Below are 19667 nucleotides of genomic sequence, written 5' to 3'. Positions count from 1 at the left end.
TATATTTGACCAGCTCGATGTGTTTGCTAAGTTAGTTAGAGCTGTCAATAATTAACAACGTAGTCTTCAGGGCTGAACGATTTCCCATCTGGAAAGTCCACCTTCACTTGCTACTTATGTGCTATTTAGAGGCCCAGCCTCCTCTTTGTATTTTTAGCCCAACATCTGGAGGAAGATTATTACAGCTGGTGAAAATTAGAGGTTAGATTGCATGACTGGGGACTTTGACTTGATACAGCATGTCACTGCTGGAATGCTGACAAGATATGAAACTCTTAGATAGTTGACTTCCATGCTTTACCTGATTTCAGAGGTATTTTCTTTAATGAGTTCTTCTTAGGAACAACAATTCCCAAATTATCTTCCCAATTAGACATTTCCTTATCTTGAGATGTTATTGAGCATAACACCTGTGAAAGATACTACTTTTCATAGTCACACACACTTATTTCACTTGTATTTTGCAACCTTCAACTCCAGATTTAGAAAACTCATTGTGTACATTTCAGGACAGAAACCTTCTAGATGACAGATTACCTGAAGAGAACTGCAAACTGAATGAAGGGAGTGCTGACAGGAACAATAATGCTTGAAAATGCACATTAAAGGTAAATGCGCCTTACTTCTTTGTCCTTGTATCCCCAAATGGTCTAAGGTGTCTAATTGTATGAAATGATTAGCAAAACTGAGATAATTCCAATCACACCACAGCAACTCAGTGAATTTATTAGACTGACATGGTCAGGATGACTTGCTGAAGTTTAATCTGAGTATCAGAATGAAGAAGAAAATTGATTTAGGGACTTTCATAGTTGTTGATGTCAGATGAGTGGAGCTGATGTGTTCCTGCACTCGCTATGGTTCATAGAGAACGGTCTGAAAAGAGGAAATATTTGTAAGTGACGGGTCTCTGGGTGGAAATGTCTGGAAAATAGCCAGACTGGTCCAGGTGGATACTAACCACTCATTACAACCAAGGTATGCAGAAGAGCATCTTCAACAACACTTCCAGCCTTGAAGCAGATGGCCTATAGCAGCAGAAGACCGCACTGGATGCCACTCCTGTCAACTAAGGAACTGCCAACAGGAAAGTGATACTGCAAACAATATCTCACCTCAACTATTGGGACAACAGAAGATTGGAAACATGTTGTCTCGTCTGATGAGTCTTCGTTTCTGCTGCGACATTCAGTTGGTAGGATCCGTATCTGGCGTAAACAAGAAATCAATCCCGAATTGTATCAGCGGTACAGACTGCACCACTTAGTGAGCACCATTGAGACACCACAGCCTACCTGAGTATTGTTGCTCTCTATGACCACAGTATGCCCATCTTCTATTGGCTGATAATGTGTCGTGTCACAAAGTTCAGATCATCTCAAACTGTTTTTTTTAAACATGAGTTCACTAACTCAAATGGCCTTCACAGTCATCAGATCTCAATCCAATAGTGCATCTTTGTTCTCTATTGTGGTAGCACGGAAGATTGGCATCGCGGATGTGCAACCGACAAACCTGCAGGTACCGTGTGATGCTGTCATATCCCGCGTCGATATGAAGCAAAATCTCTGTTAAGTACAGAAACGACGCACACCTACACCACAGGTGAAAGAAAAGCTAAAATTGGGCGACTTTAGGAGAAAGCAGTGTTAAACCTAAAAGGGCTAAGGATTGAGCGGTATTACCTCTCTGCCTGCCTCTGCCTCAAGAAACTTCTTGTTTCTTTCGTGAGTGGATAAGTCGTAATGATAAACCGTGGGCGACCGCAGAGGGGGAGCTGAGGGAACACCAGCCGGGATACAGGATGCCTCAGCGTCAGACAAGCCTAATGACGCAACGGGTTTACTCAATACAGCTTCAACTTGTGAGGGACAGGATAATACTTGCAGGATTTCCCACGTTTCCTATGACCAAAAACGGGCTGAGGACTCTGACACTGACAGATATTACGTGACAGGCACACGGGAAATAAGCTTCTCGGGACACCAGGGAAACATCAGATGCAAACTTTCGCGATGGCACACGCCGTGATGCTTTTTCTCTCGTGCGTTTTCGCAGGAGTGGTAAGTTTTAGCCACACTTCTCTACTCAAGTGAGTCTGTGCTTATTGTTATTGCGTGTTTTTGAGAGCGTGAAAGGAGTGAAATAATGTCTCTCCCTTGATTTCAGCACACATTAGCACCTACATATGAAGCAGAAGCGGTGAGGGAGAGCCATACAGGCGAGTTTCTTTTTGTTATTGTTTATTTGTTTGTTTTTACTCTGGTCCTAAAATCATTTTTTCCATATTATTATTATTATTATTATTATTATTATTATTATTATTATTACTTAGTTGGTGCTGCTGCACTCTTAAGTCCTGAGTGAGCTGATGTTTGCATAGGTGTTACCTGTAGGGGAGGGGGTGTAGCTTGCTTATGGATTTTTGTACATTCATTTGAAGTGAAAGGGGTCTTTGTGTGTGAAAACCAGCGAGAGAGTGGGTGGGTCGGGGTTTCCAAGACAGTTTCTGCTGCTAATGTTTTGTGTTTTCCCCTTTACGTCCTCTGCAGTTGTTACCACCACGGGCAAAGAATGTAAATTCCCTTTTCGTCAGGGTGGAAGGATTCATCATCACTGCATCACTGTCCTCTCCTCAAGACCATGGTGAGTCCTTATTAGCCAGCCTGTCTGTCTGGATCTACTGTTTTGGTTGCACAAACAGTCTGTAATGTGTGTGTAATCAAGTCAAAACACACTTCTGACAGAAGTGTCAGTCCTCTGACACACACTGACAGATCTCTCTCTTCTCTCTCTCTCTCGCTCTTACACACACACACACACACACACACACACACACACACACACACACACACACACACACACACGTTGTTTGATACGCATGATTTGAAACTTTTATTCCACAAAATGTAAAAAAAAAATCATCTTTGGATAATTTACAGATTATTTGATTGCATGGTTTGTATTGAACTTATTTTCTTAATACATCTTTTATTTTTTTGCTGTCTTGATGACGCGTGTTTATCATTGCCTTTGTCACTTCCCACTTAGTGTTGTCACTGTATATTTTATTCTACCACAGCGACTTGAAAGCAGCTCCCGCTGCTTTTAAATGTGCTAATTAAATAAAAGCAACTAGCCTTGACTTGACAATATCCTTAGCACGGTCAAGGCACATGTAGCAGAATAGCATCGTGACTGATGGAGCGGAGTCAGGCTGTGTGTTTTGATTGCTTGATAGTTAAGAAACAATGAGCCATAATCTTCCCTTTTCAATCTCAAACTTACTGTATCCACACAGGTCAGACAGTTAGCTACACATCCATGATGCAAATCTCCGTGGTGCTTAAATGATGCTCATTTAGTACTAAAGGACCCAAAGAAAATATCCGGTCACAACATTACACCGCCACCACCATCAGCCTGAATCATGGACTCGAAGCACAGATTCATGCATTCATGTTTTCTACACCAAATTCTGAGCCTACTCATTAGACCAGACAGCATTTATCTTCTGTTGGCAGGCGTTTGTAAATTGTAGCCCAAGTTCCCTGTTTTTAGCTGACAGGATCATGTGTTTTTTTTTCTCTTGTTGTTTTCCATCTGCTTCAAGGTTTGACGTGTTATGCGTTCAAAGCAGTCTGGCCGTTCTCCTCTGATCTCTGTTATCAACAACACATTTTCACACAGAGAACTGCCACTCAGTGGATATTTTCTGTTTTTCAGGCCATTCTTTGTAATCCCCAGAGATTGTTGTGCTGGGATATTCCCAGTAGATCAGCAGTTTCTGAAATACTCGAGCCAGCTGGTCTGGCATCAATACCATGCCACATTCAAAGTCACTTAAATCACCTTCTCCCGATGCTCGGTTTGAACTTCAGCAGGTTGTCTTGATCTTGTCTACATGTCTAAATGCACTGAGCTGCTACCATGTGAGGTGGGGCAAAATATCGATATTTTCATATATCGTATACCGTTTTCTTGTAGTAAATTTATTGATGTACTGGTTTCAGATATCAATATATGTATTCATTATAGCAGACACTACTTCAGTCTTTGTGGTGGCAGTTATCAACTGAAGAGCTTAAAATGAGCTTAAGTGAGCTGACAAACAAACTCTCTTCTTTAAGTATAGTTCTTCTTGTTAAGTCACACAGATACGGTGTCATAGATGACTGTCTTGCAGTGGATTACAGTATCACTGGAATATATATATATATGTGCAGAATATGTTTGTGTAAAAAATAAAAGCCAATATATTTATATCAGACTTTTAAATTTTATAACTTTAAAAGAAAGCACCGGAAACAGTCAACCTTTGTGGGGCTGGAAGATACAAAGTGCAGCTTTCTTCTCAAGGGAGAAATGTAGAGTTAGTGTTCTTATTTCTAATTGGTGGATAGTTCCTGGCTTTTTGCATGCCCTTAAAAGAACAAACACACTGGTGTTTTCCATCACTGCTGTAATAGCAGTGATTTGTACACTGATGCAGTGTGTTTGGGGTGTGTAGTCACACCTAATTACAGCTCGCGGGGATGAGGGATTTATGCGACAGTGCCATCTGATCACAAATTTTAATGAGGTAATGAGCGAAAAAGCTTTAATAAAATGCTTATTGCTCAATTGCTGCTGGGGCCTGTGATGATTTTATCATAATACAGTGTTATCATTAATAACTGTGAAGATAAAACGCAGAGGTACTCTGTGAAACTGCAACTATAGCTGAAGTTTTGCAGTTTCACAGCGTTTATCCCGAGGGTGCATAAACAGCTGCCTCAGTAAAACCATCATGGTGCAATTTGTTGTTTTTTTTTAATTGCTTCAGATTGTGACACAGCAACAATCATCTTTTTATGATTTTGGAAAAAAACACCAAAACAACAGGAGACACGCTGGCAGGGTTTCAGTCTTCACTACTTGGAAATGATGCAGAAAGGGTGGATGCCAGCAAGGTGGAGCAACGTTTATGCAATTATACATGGGCCAATATTTTCTGGTCCACCTACATGTAAAGTTGCGGCGGTTTGACCCTGCATGTTTTTGTGATGTGCTCATCAGCTCACCGTCAGAATGGGTTTGTCATTGAGTGTTGTAGTTACAGTGAGCGGAGAAGAGGTATGTTAATGTTGTGCAGGTTAGATTAGTGGATGATTGACAGAGTTAGTTAGTGTGTGTTGGCAGAAGATGCAGCGTTCTGGAGCAGGGTGTCAGTACTTGTGGGTTTGATTAAGGGTTGGGTAAAATCCTCTGCACATGGTTTACGCAATTTGATGTCACAATATCTATATGCACAACTCCAACAGTATAGCATGACTAACCGTCAGCGGGCGCGCTAACTTACACGCTTAGTCAGGATATGCTTACTAAGGTTGTAATCAGGGTGCGATTTGTGAAAAAGACGTTTGATGATTTATTTATTATTTATTTATTTATTTATTTTTACATGAAAAAAAAAGAGTGGTCCTATATACTCCTTTATACAAATTCAGAACAAAAACATCCAACCATACTTAAAGAAATTACAGAAACTTGCTTAAGAGAGTTCAGGTTATGTTGAAGAATAAAGGTGATCATACCAAATATTAACTTTCAAGCTTGTTAGAATTGTGCAGACTCTGTTTTTGGCATATTTGCTGCATTTGCTGACTTGCAGGTGACTCTCTTCCTGTTTCCTTTGTCCCAGGTGCTCTCTTACACACAATTTTGATCGGGACAGGAAGTGGGGTTTCTGCGCACCAGAGAGAAGCCACCCAAATGGTTAGCTCACCAGACCAGCTGCAGATTGAATTTCCACTGCTGTTTAATTAGAAACTACAGTGTTGCGGTTGTTCTCCTGCTGATTATGTTTTGATGTTTTGATTTCAGTTTTTGTCCACACTTCACGCAGAATCATAGATCCGTGTCAGGCGAACCCGTGTCAGAATGGAGGCGTCTGCACAGCGATCCCACACAGACGCACATTCGAATGCTCCTGCCCTGAGAGCTTCTCTGGGAGAATATGTGAACAAAGTAGGCACCTTTATTAATATTCTATGAATTAAAGGTTGTCATCCATTCATATTTGGTTTTGTCAGACTGTCTTTTTTTGTCTGTTCCCTGAACATATTCACATCAAAGTGCACATTAGGCAGCCCATTGTCATTCATCTGTTGTCCACAGATGTTAACCAAAATCAAAAGCATGCCAGCCAAAAACTCTGTAATCAAATTCATGCTTAGTGAAGGCAGTTGAGTGTGAAGAGTTAACTCCTTCTTCTCTGGGGACCAGTGAGCCACATAGAGAGGCTATATTTGTTAAAAATGCTCAACTGTTGACTTTTCAGAAAGGTTGCAGATTGTGGCTCATTATGCAAAGAGGCCACTCATCATACAATGACTAAATTGGTGTGGCATTTGACATGCTTTATTTCTGTTACATCTGCTACATTCAATAACGTTGTAGTTTACTGGCTCACTGGTAAGTGCTGTTATTTACACTGATTTACAGCTTTGATTAGGAGGAAAATTGCTGTCAGTAATTGTTGGAGGTTTTAAAATTTCACTGGTGACAAGAATAAGGATACTTTTATCCACAGAGCCCAACGCTGTTCTTTGTGAGCTTACCTTTTTCCAGCTGTGAACAACTAAATTTGGAGATTTTTCATAGATAGAAAATTTACATTATAATCTGGACTCGCTGTGCTTGCACAAGGTTTTCTATGGGAGTCAAAGAACATGCTAGGTTATAAGGCTGCCTGTATGGTCCCAAAATACACTCCCAAAAGAGATTTTTGATCTTAATTTCCTGCATAAATAAAGGTTGATTAAAAAAAGGAAACAAACCGTGAAGACAAACAAAAGCATGACAGTCTAAGTTCACTCTTGATTATCACAGTAGTTAAGAGTCTGTGTGGCTTTCAACCCCACCTCATGTAACCCCGTTCCGCCGCTGCCAGTAGCACCACCCCATCTGTTAGTTCCAGAGATTTACACATTTACAATAAAAAAAGATTGTGGCCGATGCCAAAAAGCTGCCACTAGTAAAGCACCACAAAGTTGCCGTGCCCTAAGGTGGAATCACTGATGTCTGATGCAATAAATTCTCCAATGACTGGCAAGCTGTGATTATCAATTTTTGTAATTATTGGTTCCCAAACTTATCTGGGCAGGAGCTTCATATCCTGAAGGAGTTAAGGCAGAACTGGTACAGACCAGCAGTGACACAGTGATTTCGCAGCAAATGTAGTTTGTTTAATTGACTTTAAATTGGTTTAGCTGCATTCAGCTATAGCCTCACACGCCACTGACAGACGTGACCTGATGCTATCAAGATGACAACTGAGCAATCTCTATTTGCTGATATAAACACTGAGATGTGATTGAAAGATCTGAGTGGCAGTCTTAAGTTCGCCACGGTCCTATAAATGCGGCATACGCTTCAAAATAACGTGACGTGTATAACATTGAAATGACATGCCAGTTTCATTTAATCTGTGCTTTCCGTTAAAATGCTGTTGAAATTTCGCGTGCTTGCCTTCAGGCCAAAATAATGGCAAATCAGTTATGAGTCACCTGTAAACAGGTTTCACTTTTCAGCTGAAAGCAAAGCAGTGAAAGAAGATGGAAAAACACAGAAAAATGGATCCATCGCAGCAGCTCAGCCATCGGAGATTTGCTCCGTACGCTCCATTGAGCTCTTCAATCTGCTCTCCCATTTCAGCCCCGACGCCTTTCATGTGTTGTGTCGGCTTTTTCAGAGAAGTGCTACGAAACCGTACACCTGCGCTATTATGACATCGGAGAGTCTTGGGGACGAATTCACCTCCGTAATGTGGAACAGTGCACATGTGTGGCAGGGGAAATCAAGTGTGAGAGAGTCCACTACACGAGTAAGACATGCTTTCTGCTTTTGTTGTTCTGCTCTGAATGTGTCCAGTTTTTTTTTTTTCTTGGCCATTTTTTGCTATTTTTGGGGTGATGAGAGCGAAACTCAATACAATAGGCTGCAATGACTTCAGCGCTATTTGCTTTGACAGCTGCTTGAATTGATGCTCAAATCAGCGAATGACAAACGAAATATTGCTACATGTTGGAATGTTTTGGGGTTTGTTTGTTTTTACATTAAATAAACATAAAGATAAAAACCTAGCAACCATTAGCAACTCATATAATTAAAAAAAAAATAGTATACAACTTGATCTCAGGCCTCCAAAAAAGTATCAGATCTCCTCCTAGCCTGAAGAAATGTTTTTTTTTTCACCTTCATAAGAGGGGGTTTGAAAGACGTGCCCTACCCTTTCTTTGATCACAGCTCCATAGTTACAAGAGTAACTTTGCATTGAAGAAAAGGCAGATTATATGACTCACTGTGACTCAGGAATGGCGTTTTAGGACACACCCCATGGGTCCATAGGGTGCTTTCATCTCAATGTTCACGGGCGTTTAGCAGATTCCCCTGGCATAAAGGAGATACAATCAGAGAAGTATTTTCATGCTTCTTCAGCTGAAACTGCTTTTGTCATGATGATAGGGGCTCAGCTTACAGGAGTCGCAGAACTAAAAAAAAAAAAAAGTTTTCTAGCTTGAACCTGACCCTTAATGTGCTTTACATTGTTTTTCTTCAAAGCACATCAGGACTGCTCACTTTCAGTAAAACCCAATAAACCTATGGCATCTCTGATCCCCAGCATATTTTCTGTATGTTATATTATTTCACCCAGATATATTACATGTACATAAGAACACAGATGCATGGGTGAGAGCGAACCAAAACCAAAAAAATGAGACTGGAAGATGTTAGTAAGTCCACCTGAGCGGAACTGTAGAGTCAGGTTAAAATACTCAGAGGTTTCTTTTGCAGTTTTCTTTTGGTAATCTAAAAATATTAAAAATTACATTTAAAACCTGCGTAAGAAAAACCATGATGGTGTAGCAATGCTAATTATTGTTGAATTATTGTCTGTTATAAATGTACTATTACAGTGATTTCCAATGATTGATGCCACAATACAGAAGTTTCAAATAGCGAGGTCAGTGTATGTCAGAGTAATCCCCGTGAGCCAAAAGCTCAGGCTTCATACTGCTGTAAATGCTCAGTTTCACACAGTTTTTCTTTTCAGACGTGGCCATGCATGATTTAATACATATAGTACATACATAATACATATATATTATATACATATATAATTCATACCTCATACACAGAACAGCAGCAACCACCTAAGTGCTGTTTAAGCTTTCTCGTTATGAGGGGCAGCCAATCAGCATAAAGTTCCCTTAACGCCCCAGTCGCACACGTCTTCAAAGTAAAAGTTGTACCAAGCTGCAACTTTTACTTTGAATGTGGACGTTCTCTGTTTTACTAACACTTCGCAACTAGCTGGTGAGTGTTTGCAGATGAGTCTGTGGCTGCCACACAAATTACTTGTGACAACAGCAACTTGCTAGTGTCCAAAAAGAATCACAAGGAAGATTTAATGCTTCAACAGCAAGCAACAGGTCAGTCAGGCAATACACTTTTTACCTTAGCAACTGGTGGTTTCCTTGGTTTAGTTCCAACCGGTTGTTCCAAAGTTTAAAAATTTGCAAATGTCTGGCCATTTGCTACAATTTTGTTGGCATCTATAGGAAGTCTACTTCAGGACTCTACATTAACTGCTTACATTCAGAATTCTGCCAGAATCTCATAGATTTGAAACAGAAATTCCTCCAAAGACAGTAATGTAGGGATGGCAATTTTAATAGTTGCAATTTCCCAGCAAAATGACCTAGGTGCTCGGCAACCTTTTTATTTTATAGAAATATAACCAGAATACAACAACCTGGCAACCAGTTGAATCTAATCATCTAATGCAAAGATACATGTGGTAGACGAGTTGGGCTCATTGACACAGACTGACTCAGATTGATTGCAACATGTTGAGAGTCTTTCTGAATTTATAAATTAGACAGCAATCATTTGGAAACGATTATGGTCTGAGTCATACTGCGACTGATTGGAGACAGGTTGCCACCTACTAAGCAATCACCTTCAATTGACCTGTTGGTTGCTACAGTTACTTGCAACTGTTTGTCATATGTGGAACAAATTCACTGCAAACACTCAGGAAGGAGGTTGCCACTGTATTTTTATTCTTATGAGTCACAAGGGAGATAAATAATAAACTGAGGGGCCACACCAATGCTCTTTTAAACTGTGCATAGCGACTATCATAATGGAAGTATCATAATGGGTCCGTTAAACAAGCTAAATGTTAATAAAGTTTTGCTGAAAAACAAGCATTTTAAAGAGAATGGCATTAGGATGTGACAGTGTGTGTCTTGATGTGTCCAGTGTGCCGTACAAACCCATGTCAGCACGACGGAACGTGTCGACTGATCGTATCCACCGGAAAGGAAGTGTGTAACTGCAGGCATGGCTACAGTGGACCTCACTGTAGTCTCGGTAAGTCATACGCTGAGTGCTACGTTCCCGTTTTCATTCAAATGGAAATGCAAAATTTGCTCTGAGCAGAAAGCACAGTTGACATGAAATGATGTTTGTATTGGGCTAAAAATAGCAGAGGGCAGATTTTCTAGTCACTGCAGTCTGCATAGAGCCAGAGTCTTTGTCATATGCGAGAGCAGATGTATGGAATCCTCCTTGTGTCACGTATGCACAGACGCATGCTCGTGCATGTGTGGATGACAATCGTTTGATTAATGGTCACAGTTGAGGGCGTGCTGGTGAGCTTGTAGCCAGCTGTCATTGACGCGTTCAGAGAGAGGTTTTAAAACGTGTTCTGACTCATTCTGAAGAGAAGAGAGCTGTCATCGCACACACATATCTGCTGCATCGGGAGTTTGTGTGATCGCTTTCATATTGTTTACATACCTGTGTTTTACTGTGGTTACGGCTGGGATTATTTCCGTGTCTCTCTCTCTCTCTCTCTCTCTCTCTCTCTCTCTGTGGCTTGTGTGAGCAGAGCCAGAGACAGAGTGCTATAGCAGCAGGGGCACAGGTTACAGAGGCCTGGTGGGCACCACCGTGTCCGGCGCCCGGTGTCTGCCGTGGAACTCAGACCTGCTGTTTGATGAGCTCCATGTGGGCACAGTGATTGCATCACCTGTTAAAGGCCTTGGGGAGCATGCCTACTGCAGGTGTGTGTGCTAAATCATCCTGCCTTAGTAGCAGCTATGGTAGATTTTCTAGTAGTTGTTTCTCCAACAGTTAATCAAAATGAGATATTAAAGCCTTTGTCGGTTGCTGTGCTGCAAACAGTCTTATCTGGAAGGCCACATTTCTATACAGTTTGCACATAATTTCTGTTTTAAAGCTGCAGTATCCAACTTTTTTTTTACCCTGAGCTAGCAAAAGCCATATGCTCCTTATCTGTCAACTCCATGTGTCAACTCTTGTCATTCGTGTGACTTACGAGCACATAGCTACTGAGGGGGAAACCCTGAAACCATCATGCCAAAAGGCTTATCTCTGGCACATTCACCCTTCCTGCCTTCTTCCATCAGCTGATTTCTTACTATGACTTCTCATGAGCAGGAAGACATACTGACAGCAAATGGCACGTTTCCCAAATTGTCCCAGGCCAAAGCAAACAATGGGACTTAGACTTACACCCAGGCTCGGATAGATCATTAATTATTGGTAAGATTGCATATTGCAGCTTTAAAACTAAAACCTGAATCCTGGTTGTTAAAACGTGAAACGAATGTAGAAAGAAAGCGAATTATCTGCGTGTGAGTGTGTGGATTTGAATGGCAATGGAGCCCCTGTGAGACATTCAGCTAATGAAGCAATATATAAAGATAGGAAGCAGCGAGGCTACACGCACACAAGCACGCACACACTCTGTCCGTTGTGTATCTCTGTGTGTAGAAACCCAGACGAGGACAAGAAGCCTTGGTGTTACACAATAAAAGACAACGCCATCTCCTGGGAGTACTGTGACGTCCCCTCCTGTGTGATGGCTGCGTGTGAGTAAGCAGGACGCAGGGAAGGAGTTTGTGTGCAGAATGTAATTATGTTGTAATTGAGGCGGTATATTGGAGCGTGGATATGCTTTAACATAAGATTAAGGCATACATCTGTTAGCTTGACCAGACACCTGAGCTGTTCTGCTGTTTAAATCTATATATGTACATATTCTAATACCCCTCGTTTGTAATAATGTTCATATCCAACTCTTGGCTTAATTTTGTTTCCTCGTTAAGAGTATCAGATTTATTTAGCTGCCACTCTCTGAACATTCATTCCATCATTACAACATGCAATAAGTAATGATCTTTCACAAAGGTCACGCAGTGCAGCAGCGTCTTCTCTCTCTCGGCCTCGTTCATATGACATTGACACTGACGCTCCGTATTCGAGAAACATTTCTCGAATGTGGAGGCTTATTAAATGCCTTCACATTTAATTAAAATCCAGTTTTAGATTTAAAAACAAAAAAAAGTGCAGAGAAGGCCGCTAATCTGTGCCACTGAGTCACGCTGCTCTCGAAAGTTAAATTCAGCCAAGCTGACTGGTTTAGTGAAAGAGCTTTTTTTTTTTTAAAGGAAAAACATTGGCTAGGTTAGATATGGGGGAAATAATAAGACATTACTCACCCTGAATCAACACGTCACGTCAGGTGGAGCCAAATGTTGATGTGGTGAGTGGGGTTTGGCACAACTGTCTGTCTGTCATGATGCCAGGGGTATGCACCGAATTCATAATCCTCTTCCTGATCATCCTCAACACATGATTTGCAGCCAGAGGAAGCTTTGCCACACTGAACATCATCACCTTATAGAAATGACTATTTTTGTTTTTTGTGCTTCTTGCAGGGGGAAATCAACCAGCAGTAGATTCAAAATTATTCAGAAGAGGTATTTAGGTAGCTAGTAAAAAAAAAAAGTCTAAATCTAAGCTAGTTGATTGATTTGTAGTTTCTTATCTGTTAGCGTCTTTTAGCTCTTTTTAGAAAGTGGCATTTTGCTGTGTCCAAGTTAAGCTGAAAATAACCCTCTGTCTGAACTTTTCTCAGCTTCTTCTCTGAGGTTTACTCCATTCAACGTCCTGCCCACCATTGAAAAACCCAAACCCTCCAAGCCGGCCAAAAAACCCTTATGCGGGAAAAAGCACAAGAAGAGGTTATCGACAGCCAGAGGGAGGATAATGGGTGGAAATTCGTCTCTGGAAGGTAGTCATCCATGGATGGCAGCCATTTACATCGGACAGTCAGACTTCTGCGGCGGCACTCTCATCTCCTCTTGCTGGGTCGTGTCTGCGGCCCACTGCTTCTTCAGCAAGTATGTATTGAATTCTACCGCTGCAGAGGATGTTACACACATTAGTGGAAAAAAGGCAACGCTATGAGTTTTTCCAGGCATTTTTTCCCCTCTACACAGTGTTATCTCTTAACCTTGGAAAGTGTGAGTCTTTTAAGAAATCGTATCCCCTTTTGAGTCAGTCTATGAAAGACTAAAGGAAGCTTGACAAAAAAAGTCACATTTCTTGAATTTTAAACAGTAATATATTCTCTCTATATTATATAACAAACGTGTCTAAATATGCATGTTGTAATGTTTACATGCAAATGTTAGCACTTTCCTCTGATGTCAGTAAAACAGATGTCTGTTTACTGACATCCACAAGTTTAAATCTTTAGCTAAAGCAACTGAATGTTGCACTGGACCTACACAGCAGAGTGCATATAGTAAAATAAAATATATGGTATCTGCAAGGCTTTTTTTTTAAGCCCCATGTCTACTGCTACAACTGTGTTTTAGTACAGTTGGGGCTTGATTGGATTTCTTATTAGAAAGTATTAATTAAAATTCACAATATAAAATAGCATTATCAACATCGCAGGGGTTTAACTATCTTATAGCCAGCATGGTGCTTTAGGAAGGAAAATTACAGAATTAAGTGGATTTTTTTTTACAGCACAAGTGACATTAAAATCATTAGATTTTAATTATTAGACTTTAAAGTAGTGTAAAAAAATTAGACTGATTTTTTAGCCCAAGTGACGAAGTGGTAAGAATGCATACCACATGGCTAAAAGATCGGTCAACCAGTCTGACTCCCTTTGTGTGTCATTGTTCTCTTCCTGTCTATTGTTGCTACTATGGTTCCTACAGGTGTAACAATCATGATAAGAATGGTCTTTTTGCCATCTTGAGTGACCACATTTGGATGGTAGGACGCTGTGCTAAATTATCAGCTAATGATTGGTTGGTAAGCTTGGTTAGCATCCTGTAGCTATATACCGCTCCTGGAAAAGTAATGGCTAAAGCCCCAGACACACAGGGCTAGAGACCAGTCACCTTAGCAACTGCCAGTCACCAGCATAAAATGTGAATTAATTAGTGAAAACCTCTTTGTTATTACTTTGGTCGTGTTTTCAACTTGTCTGCAAACACTTTCCAACTACTTTGCAAACAGCAGTAAGATTTTACAAAGTGCAATGCCAGAAACGGAGACTGTTTCTGGTTTGCGTTGCACTTTCTCCAAGTTTACCGGTAAGTACCGCTTTGCTAGCAGTTAGCAATTATACAAAATGCTGTCTTTCATGCAAACTGCAAAGAATCTGCTTGCAGCCAACACGTTTTTTGATACAGCATCGTCTTTGCAACTGAGTTTAGCTAATGAGGGCTCGCAGTCTCCAGCAACCACTCACCAAGTGGTCGCAAAATGCACAGTTTTCCTGAGTGACATGCAGTTATATCACATCCAAAAGGGCAGGCAACTCTCAAGCAATGTAAGCATAATGCCAAGCAAGGGCTGGTTTAAGGCACGTCTGCATTTGCTTCACCTTTTAGACCTGGAAGCTATATTCTCTTTAATAATGCATAACTTTAACTTTTGGTATTGTTTTGTTTGGTAGCAGATTCATGCGTTCGTCCATAGTTTGCACTTAATACTCGAACTCGTATGCAAATACTCATCGACTACTTTCCAAATGGCAGGAAAAACACCCGTTTAATTGCAGCATTTGGAAGTTCTGCATTGGCTTCCTTTTTCACCCCCCTTAAAGGCCAAATGTGATTGACTGTGCTGCTAAAAGCTCAAACAAATGTTCTGTGAAGGTATTTTGGGTTCTCTAATTTTCCCACCAGATTTCACGAAAAACAAGGTGAAGTACTCCAGTTACCTCAAGTTTATTTTGACTTGATGAGTTTTGTGAGTGTGGACTTTGGTATACTAATGAATTAATTAAGAATGTCTTTCTTCAGCCCCCTGAAATCTCAAATCCGTGTGGTCCTGGGCCAGCATAGCTTTAATACCACCAGTCCCAACACGAGGACATTTGGAGTGGAGGACTACATCTTTCCAAGGCACTTCTCAGTGTTTAACCCAACACTGCATGACATTGGTAATTATTTAACGCATACACACACACACACACACATGCCAGTGACTCACATTAACTGGAAGACCTCTTGTCCCTGTTCAGAAACACACAAACCCACTTAAGAACCCAGTCTGTATGCACAGCTGTGCTTTACTGAACAGCTGTGTCCCTCTGCACCCCCGCAATAAAAACACGCACAAACACAGATGCACACATATATGTATATTGACAGTTGGGTGTGGCATTTTCCCAAGGCGAAGTCAGCCACTCGCTTCATACCTTTGCTTCATTTCTTTGCCTGTTTCATAACATTTCATTTCTGTTTGGCAGTTCTAATCAAACTGAAGAAGCAGGACGGGCGATGTGTGAAGAAAACCCCGTTCATCAGGCCCATCTGTCTCCCAGACAAAAGCATGACGTTCCCCGATTACTACTGCTGCACCATTAGTGGCTGGGGACATACACAAGAGAGTGAGTAATGAGGAGGTCATGGCAGAGCTGTGTCATTTCCGTTTTGTCACGATGACAACTATTTACATTCGTGCATTGATCACAGGGAGCACTTTTGTCGTGCACCTCCAAGTGAATGATTTATTTGTTTACACGCTTAAACCGTGAGGGTGGGGCCAAAATTGTTTGCGCTGCTATGTGTCTTCGAGAAAAGTTTCAGATTTATTTTTAACACACATAAAAGAAACATTTTGTCACTTTGGAAAATAGTAATTTTCTTTCATCTTGAGGGCTAAATCTGTCACAGCCGGGAGACGCTTAGCCTAGCTTAGCTTAGCATAAGGACCGGGAAAAAATACAGGGTGACAGCTCGGTGTTACTGGGCTTTTATCTAACACGATGACTCATTTGTGTTTTATTTGACAGAGGGAATGGGATACTCCACTCTGCAGGAGGCTGGAGTAAGACTGACTCCTCACGATAACTGCAAGAAGCCAGAAGTGTATGGCAACCATGTCACCAGTGACATGATTTGTGCAGGGATTAACGGCTGCGTTGATGCGTGCCAGGTAGGGAAGCATTTTGAGGACTGTCATGTTTTGATGTAATTCTGCCAAGGAAGTGCTGGTGTCCTAAAACAGAGTCCCATGATAGAAACATCTTTTTTAATTTTAAATTAGCTCCTGGCTCAATGTTCTATTTGCAGTTAAGACACCAGATTCACCAGCACTATAGAGCTCAGCAGTGAGGTCCTGGAAATAAAGCTCATAGTCACGTTCTGATTATGAGCCATAATACTATAACTATACATAGTAGAGCTGCTACGACATTGTAAAATGATGATATGTGTCACAAGAAACCACAGGTCTATATGACAACAACTTTGTTTTTGGGGAAACAAGTTTTATTTACAATGTCGTGAAGAAAATGCTGAATTTAAACATTCGATGAATTGCAAAACATTATGGGATAATCCCATGGGATTATGGGATGTTTTAACTAATCATTTTTTTCTTTTTATTTCCCTTTAATTTTTTTATCTGAATCTTTTATCTTTATAGTCATGATTCACCTCATAGCTGGTTGGCTGGGTTAAAAGCTTAAAACTCTATATAAGGCTTTTCGGAAACATCAGTGGAGTAGGTCCATCCATCCATTCTCTTCCGCTTATCCTTATCAGGGTGGGAAATTCACTTGGGAAAGTGGGCGATTGAGCACAATAGTGACAATATTATGGCTTATTATCAAGTTATTTATAAAGAATATCAATAGGACTTTTACTTCAGGAACTTTTTTGCGATTTAATCTCTTTTCTGTCATTACATATTTTTTTTTTCATTTCAGATTCTGCTTCACTTATTTTACTCTCAGCCAGAACCAAAAAGCTGAGCATACTTTTTACATTGTTTTATTTTATGGTATATTTTTGTTAGTTTTTTTTCTTTAATCATTTAACAGTATTTAAATTAAGAGTTAGATTGTGTTAATAGTTCTAACTCACAGTGTTAATGCTCCTGCTCTCAACTACACTCTTACACGCTGCATCAAACAAACTTTGATGCACAGTCATGTGATCCCACTGCAGGTCATTGCAATTATATGAAGCTGGTGGATGTTGGAGATATGAACTACTTTGCTTCATGAAGATCACATTTTAACCAAAAATCTATTTTACAATGACAGATTTTAGAGTTTAAAAAAACATCAACATTACCTTTTCAACATCTCATTTAATGCGTGACTATACAAACTTAAATACACGTGAATTTAAGAAAGAAGAACAGAAAACAAATGTCTTTATTTCACTGTGTCTGGGACGGTACAGTACTTAACCTCCCGCCTTGGCTCTGTTGGGGATGACATCAGAGGCCAGGCTCGAGGTTTCACAGTAATGGAACAGCACTTAAGATGGCAGGAGGGATTCCCCTGAGTGAAATGTTGGGGGAAGGCAACGAGGGTCTCAGTGATATTCAGAGATGTCTGTGGTGCGACACTACCCCCTCATCCTGCTGTGTAAAATATTTGAACTCCTTCCTGTTAAATGAAATGAGACAACTAACTGTTTAGCTCATAGGTAGAGAGCAATTTTGAGGAATATATTCATTTTTAAGTGTGTGACTCAGCCGTTTGTGTGCCTTCGCTGTGATCTGCGTGTATATTCATGTGTACATCCACTTGTGCGTTTCCTCAGGGCGACTCCGGGGGCCCGCTGGCTTGTGGGAGGAATGACGTCAGCTTCTTGTACGGGATCGTCAGCTGGGGGGAGGGCTGCGGCCGCTCCAATAAACCCGGAGTTTACACAAAAGTAGTGAATTACATAGACTGGATCGATTCAGTGATCAAACGCAAACCCAAGCCTTCACCAAACGACATTACCTGGAAATAACCTTTCCTGCATGAGATGTTTAGAGATATTATATATGAACTTTTTTTACAATTTTTTTATTATTGTAAAGCTTCTGGAAGTTTACAGGTTATTTGTTTAACTGTGAAATATTTTGAGACTGAATAAACCTTCAATGACTTTCAGTGACATCAAACTTTGAGTGTCTTTGTTAAAGAGCTGTGATTTGTTGTGAATGTAATTAAAACAAGCCAGTCTCAAGGTTCACTTACAAGCTGTTTTTCTCCAAGTGGACTTTTCTCTGTTATCATGAGGCTGGATTTTCTGAGATTTCATATGTATTGCTGTTCAGTTCATTCATCAGATATTTCTCTCTTTAGTTTTTTTTTAAATTAAGTATATAAATGGGCTTTAGAAATAATAGATGGATTAAAAATAGCTCATCTCAAGGTCTTGAGTCCTTTTACTGTACTAGTTAAACACATTAGCTTTGAAACAGTGAAACATCTCTAAGAAAATAACAGAAACTGGGTAAAAAACAATAACAATATATATTTATTGCTGATATATGTAGAATTACATAAAGAGACTGTATAGACTTGATGTGGTACTTTTAATATGCACAGTTCAGTTTTAAGGTTGTTTTGTAGATAAACTTTCCAGATACCTAAAACTATGAAGCCAAATACAGAAAGTAGCTCCAAGAACAACTGAATGTAAAGATAATAAAGGGGTATTAAAAGCTTAAAATTACCTTAATAGGTCCAGAGACACTGAGTGTATGTGATTAGCTCCAGGGTCTGGGAGACCTTGGGTGGCACCAAACACACCCCTGAAGTTAGACTGCCCTGCTTTGGTTCTCAAATCAATGAAGTGCACGGATACAAATTACCTCCGGGTGTGGGTGACCTTTTTTCTGGAAATTCTAAATACACCTTCATGGTGTTTAGTTGTTTAATCCGTTTAAATTGAACTTCAGATTGCTTTCCGCCCTTGGTGTGGTTCTTTTGCACAGGTGTGCAGACTAAAACAACTGTACCAAGGCCTTTCAGAGGAGGCGGACCAAACAAACTGCAGAGCAGTTCACTGGTGAGAATGCGATCTCACCTCGATGCAACCCAGTTACCTGGTATACACTAATCAGCAGAGTGCCACAGAGGTACACTGAACATTATTGGCTGAAATAATAATTAACAGAAAAATATGAATGTTAGGACTGAAGTCTCCATGTTACCACTCGTCCAGAATACACAGCTGTCTTCCTGTTTTTGCTCTTGCTGCTCCCACTGCAGATGTGTGGCCGACAATCAAAATGAAACTTTGCGTTTTTGCAAACTCATCAGCTGATAAGTGGGCTAGAGTAAATGAAGTATAGGTGTATCAATGAGTACCCCTTCACACGGTGAATCAGTGCCTCCTGCCTCTTTTACTGTGCAAAGGTTTTGTCCATTTTTTGGCCACATCTACTAATGTACATTTACACAGGCTGGTGATATGTTCACAGTTAAAATCCTTATAACTTGTTTAATTGTCAAACCTTTTTCCAGTTGTTTTGTGTTTTTT

General features: G+C 40.4%; 1 protein-coding gene across 6 annotated transcripts; it reads left to right on the top strand.

The window, feature by feature from the left end:
• The first annotated feature begins 294 nt into the window (after positions 1–294).
• Positions 295–18295, top strand: LOC120720162 (hepatocyte growth factor activator). 6 transcript variants are annotated; one of them, XM_040009781.1, is made up of 15 exons: positions 300–2063; positions 2170–2221; positions 2553–2646; positions 5684–5757; positions 5866–6009; positions 7736–7867; positions 10312–10422; positions 10943–11117; positions 11851–11948; positions 12798–12839; positions 12998–13262; positions 15192–15331; positions 15641–15781; positions 16187–16329; positions 17952–18295. In XM_040009781.1, exons 1-15 carry the CDS (start codon positions 2001–2003, stop codon positions 18144–18146), a joined length of 1869 nt encoding a protein of 622 aa, XP_039865715.1. In that variant the 5' UTR covers positions 300–2000; the 3' UTR covers positions 18147–18295. The 6 variants fall into 6 exon arrangements, with proteins under 6 accessions (XP_039865717.1, XP_039865715.1, XP_039865718.1 ...); XM_040009783.1 differs by lacking the exon at positions 7736–7867 and having other exon boundaries at positions 295–2063; XM_040009782.1 differs by lacking the exon at positions 12798–12839 and having other exon boundaries at positions 819–2063.
• Positions 18296–19667: the final 1372 nt, after the last annotated feature.

This window comes from Simochromis diagramma, unplaced genomic scaffold, assembly GCF_900408965.1.
Source record: "Simochromis diagramma unplaced genomic scaffold, fSimDia1.1 OVJJ01000274.1, whole genome shotgun sequence".
NCBI lineage: Eukaryota > Metazoa > Chordata > Actinopteri > Cichliformes > Cichlidae > Simochromis > Simochromis diagramma.
Note: the sequence above shows the minus strand (reverse complement) of the source record. Positions and strands in the feature narration are given on the sequence as shown.

Bases quoted from the DNA above. Each gene is read 5' to 3' on its own strand.
- LOC120720162 (XM_040009781.1), top strand. From the start codon at position 2,001: ATGCAAACTTTCGCGATGGCACACGCCGTGATGCTTTTTCTCTCGTGC. The intron at 11,118-11,850 runs GTGTGTGTGCTA...CTCTGTGTGTAG, and splicing joins GGGGAGCATGCCTACTGCAG to AAACCCAGACGAGGACAAGA. The intron at 13,263-15,191 runs GTATGTATTGAA...GTCTTTCTTCAG, and splicing joins GCCCACTGCTTCTTCAGCAA to CCCCCTGAAATCTCAAATCC.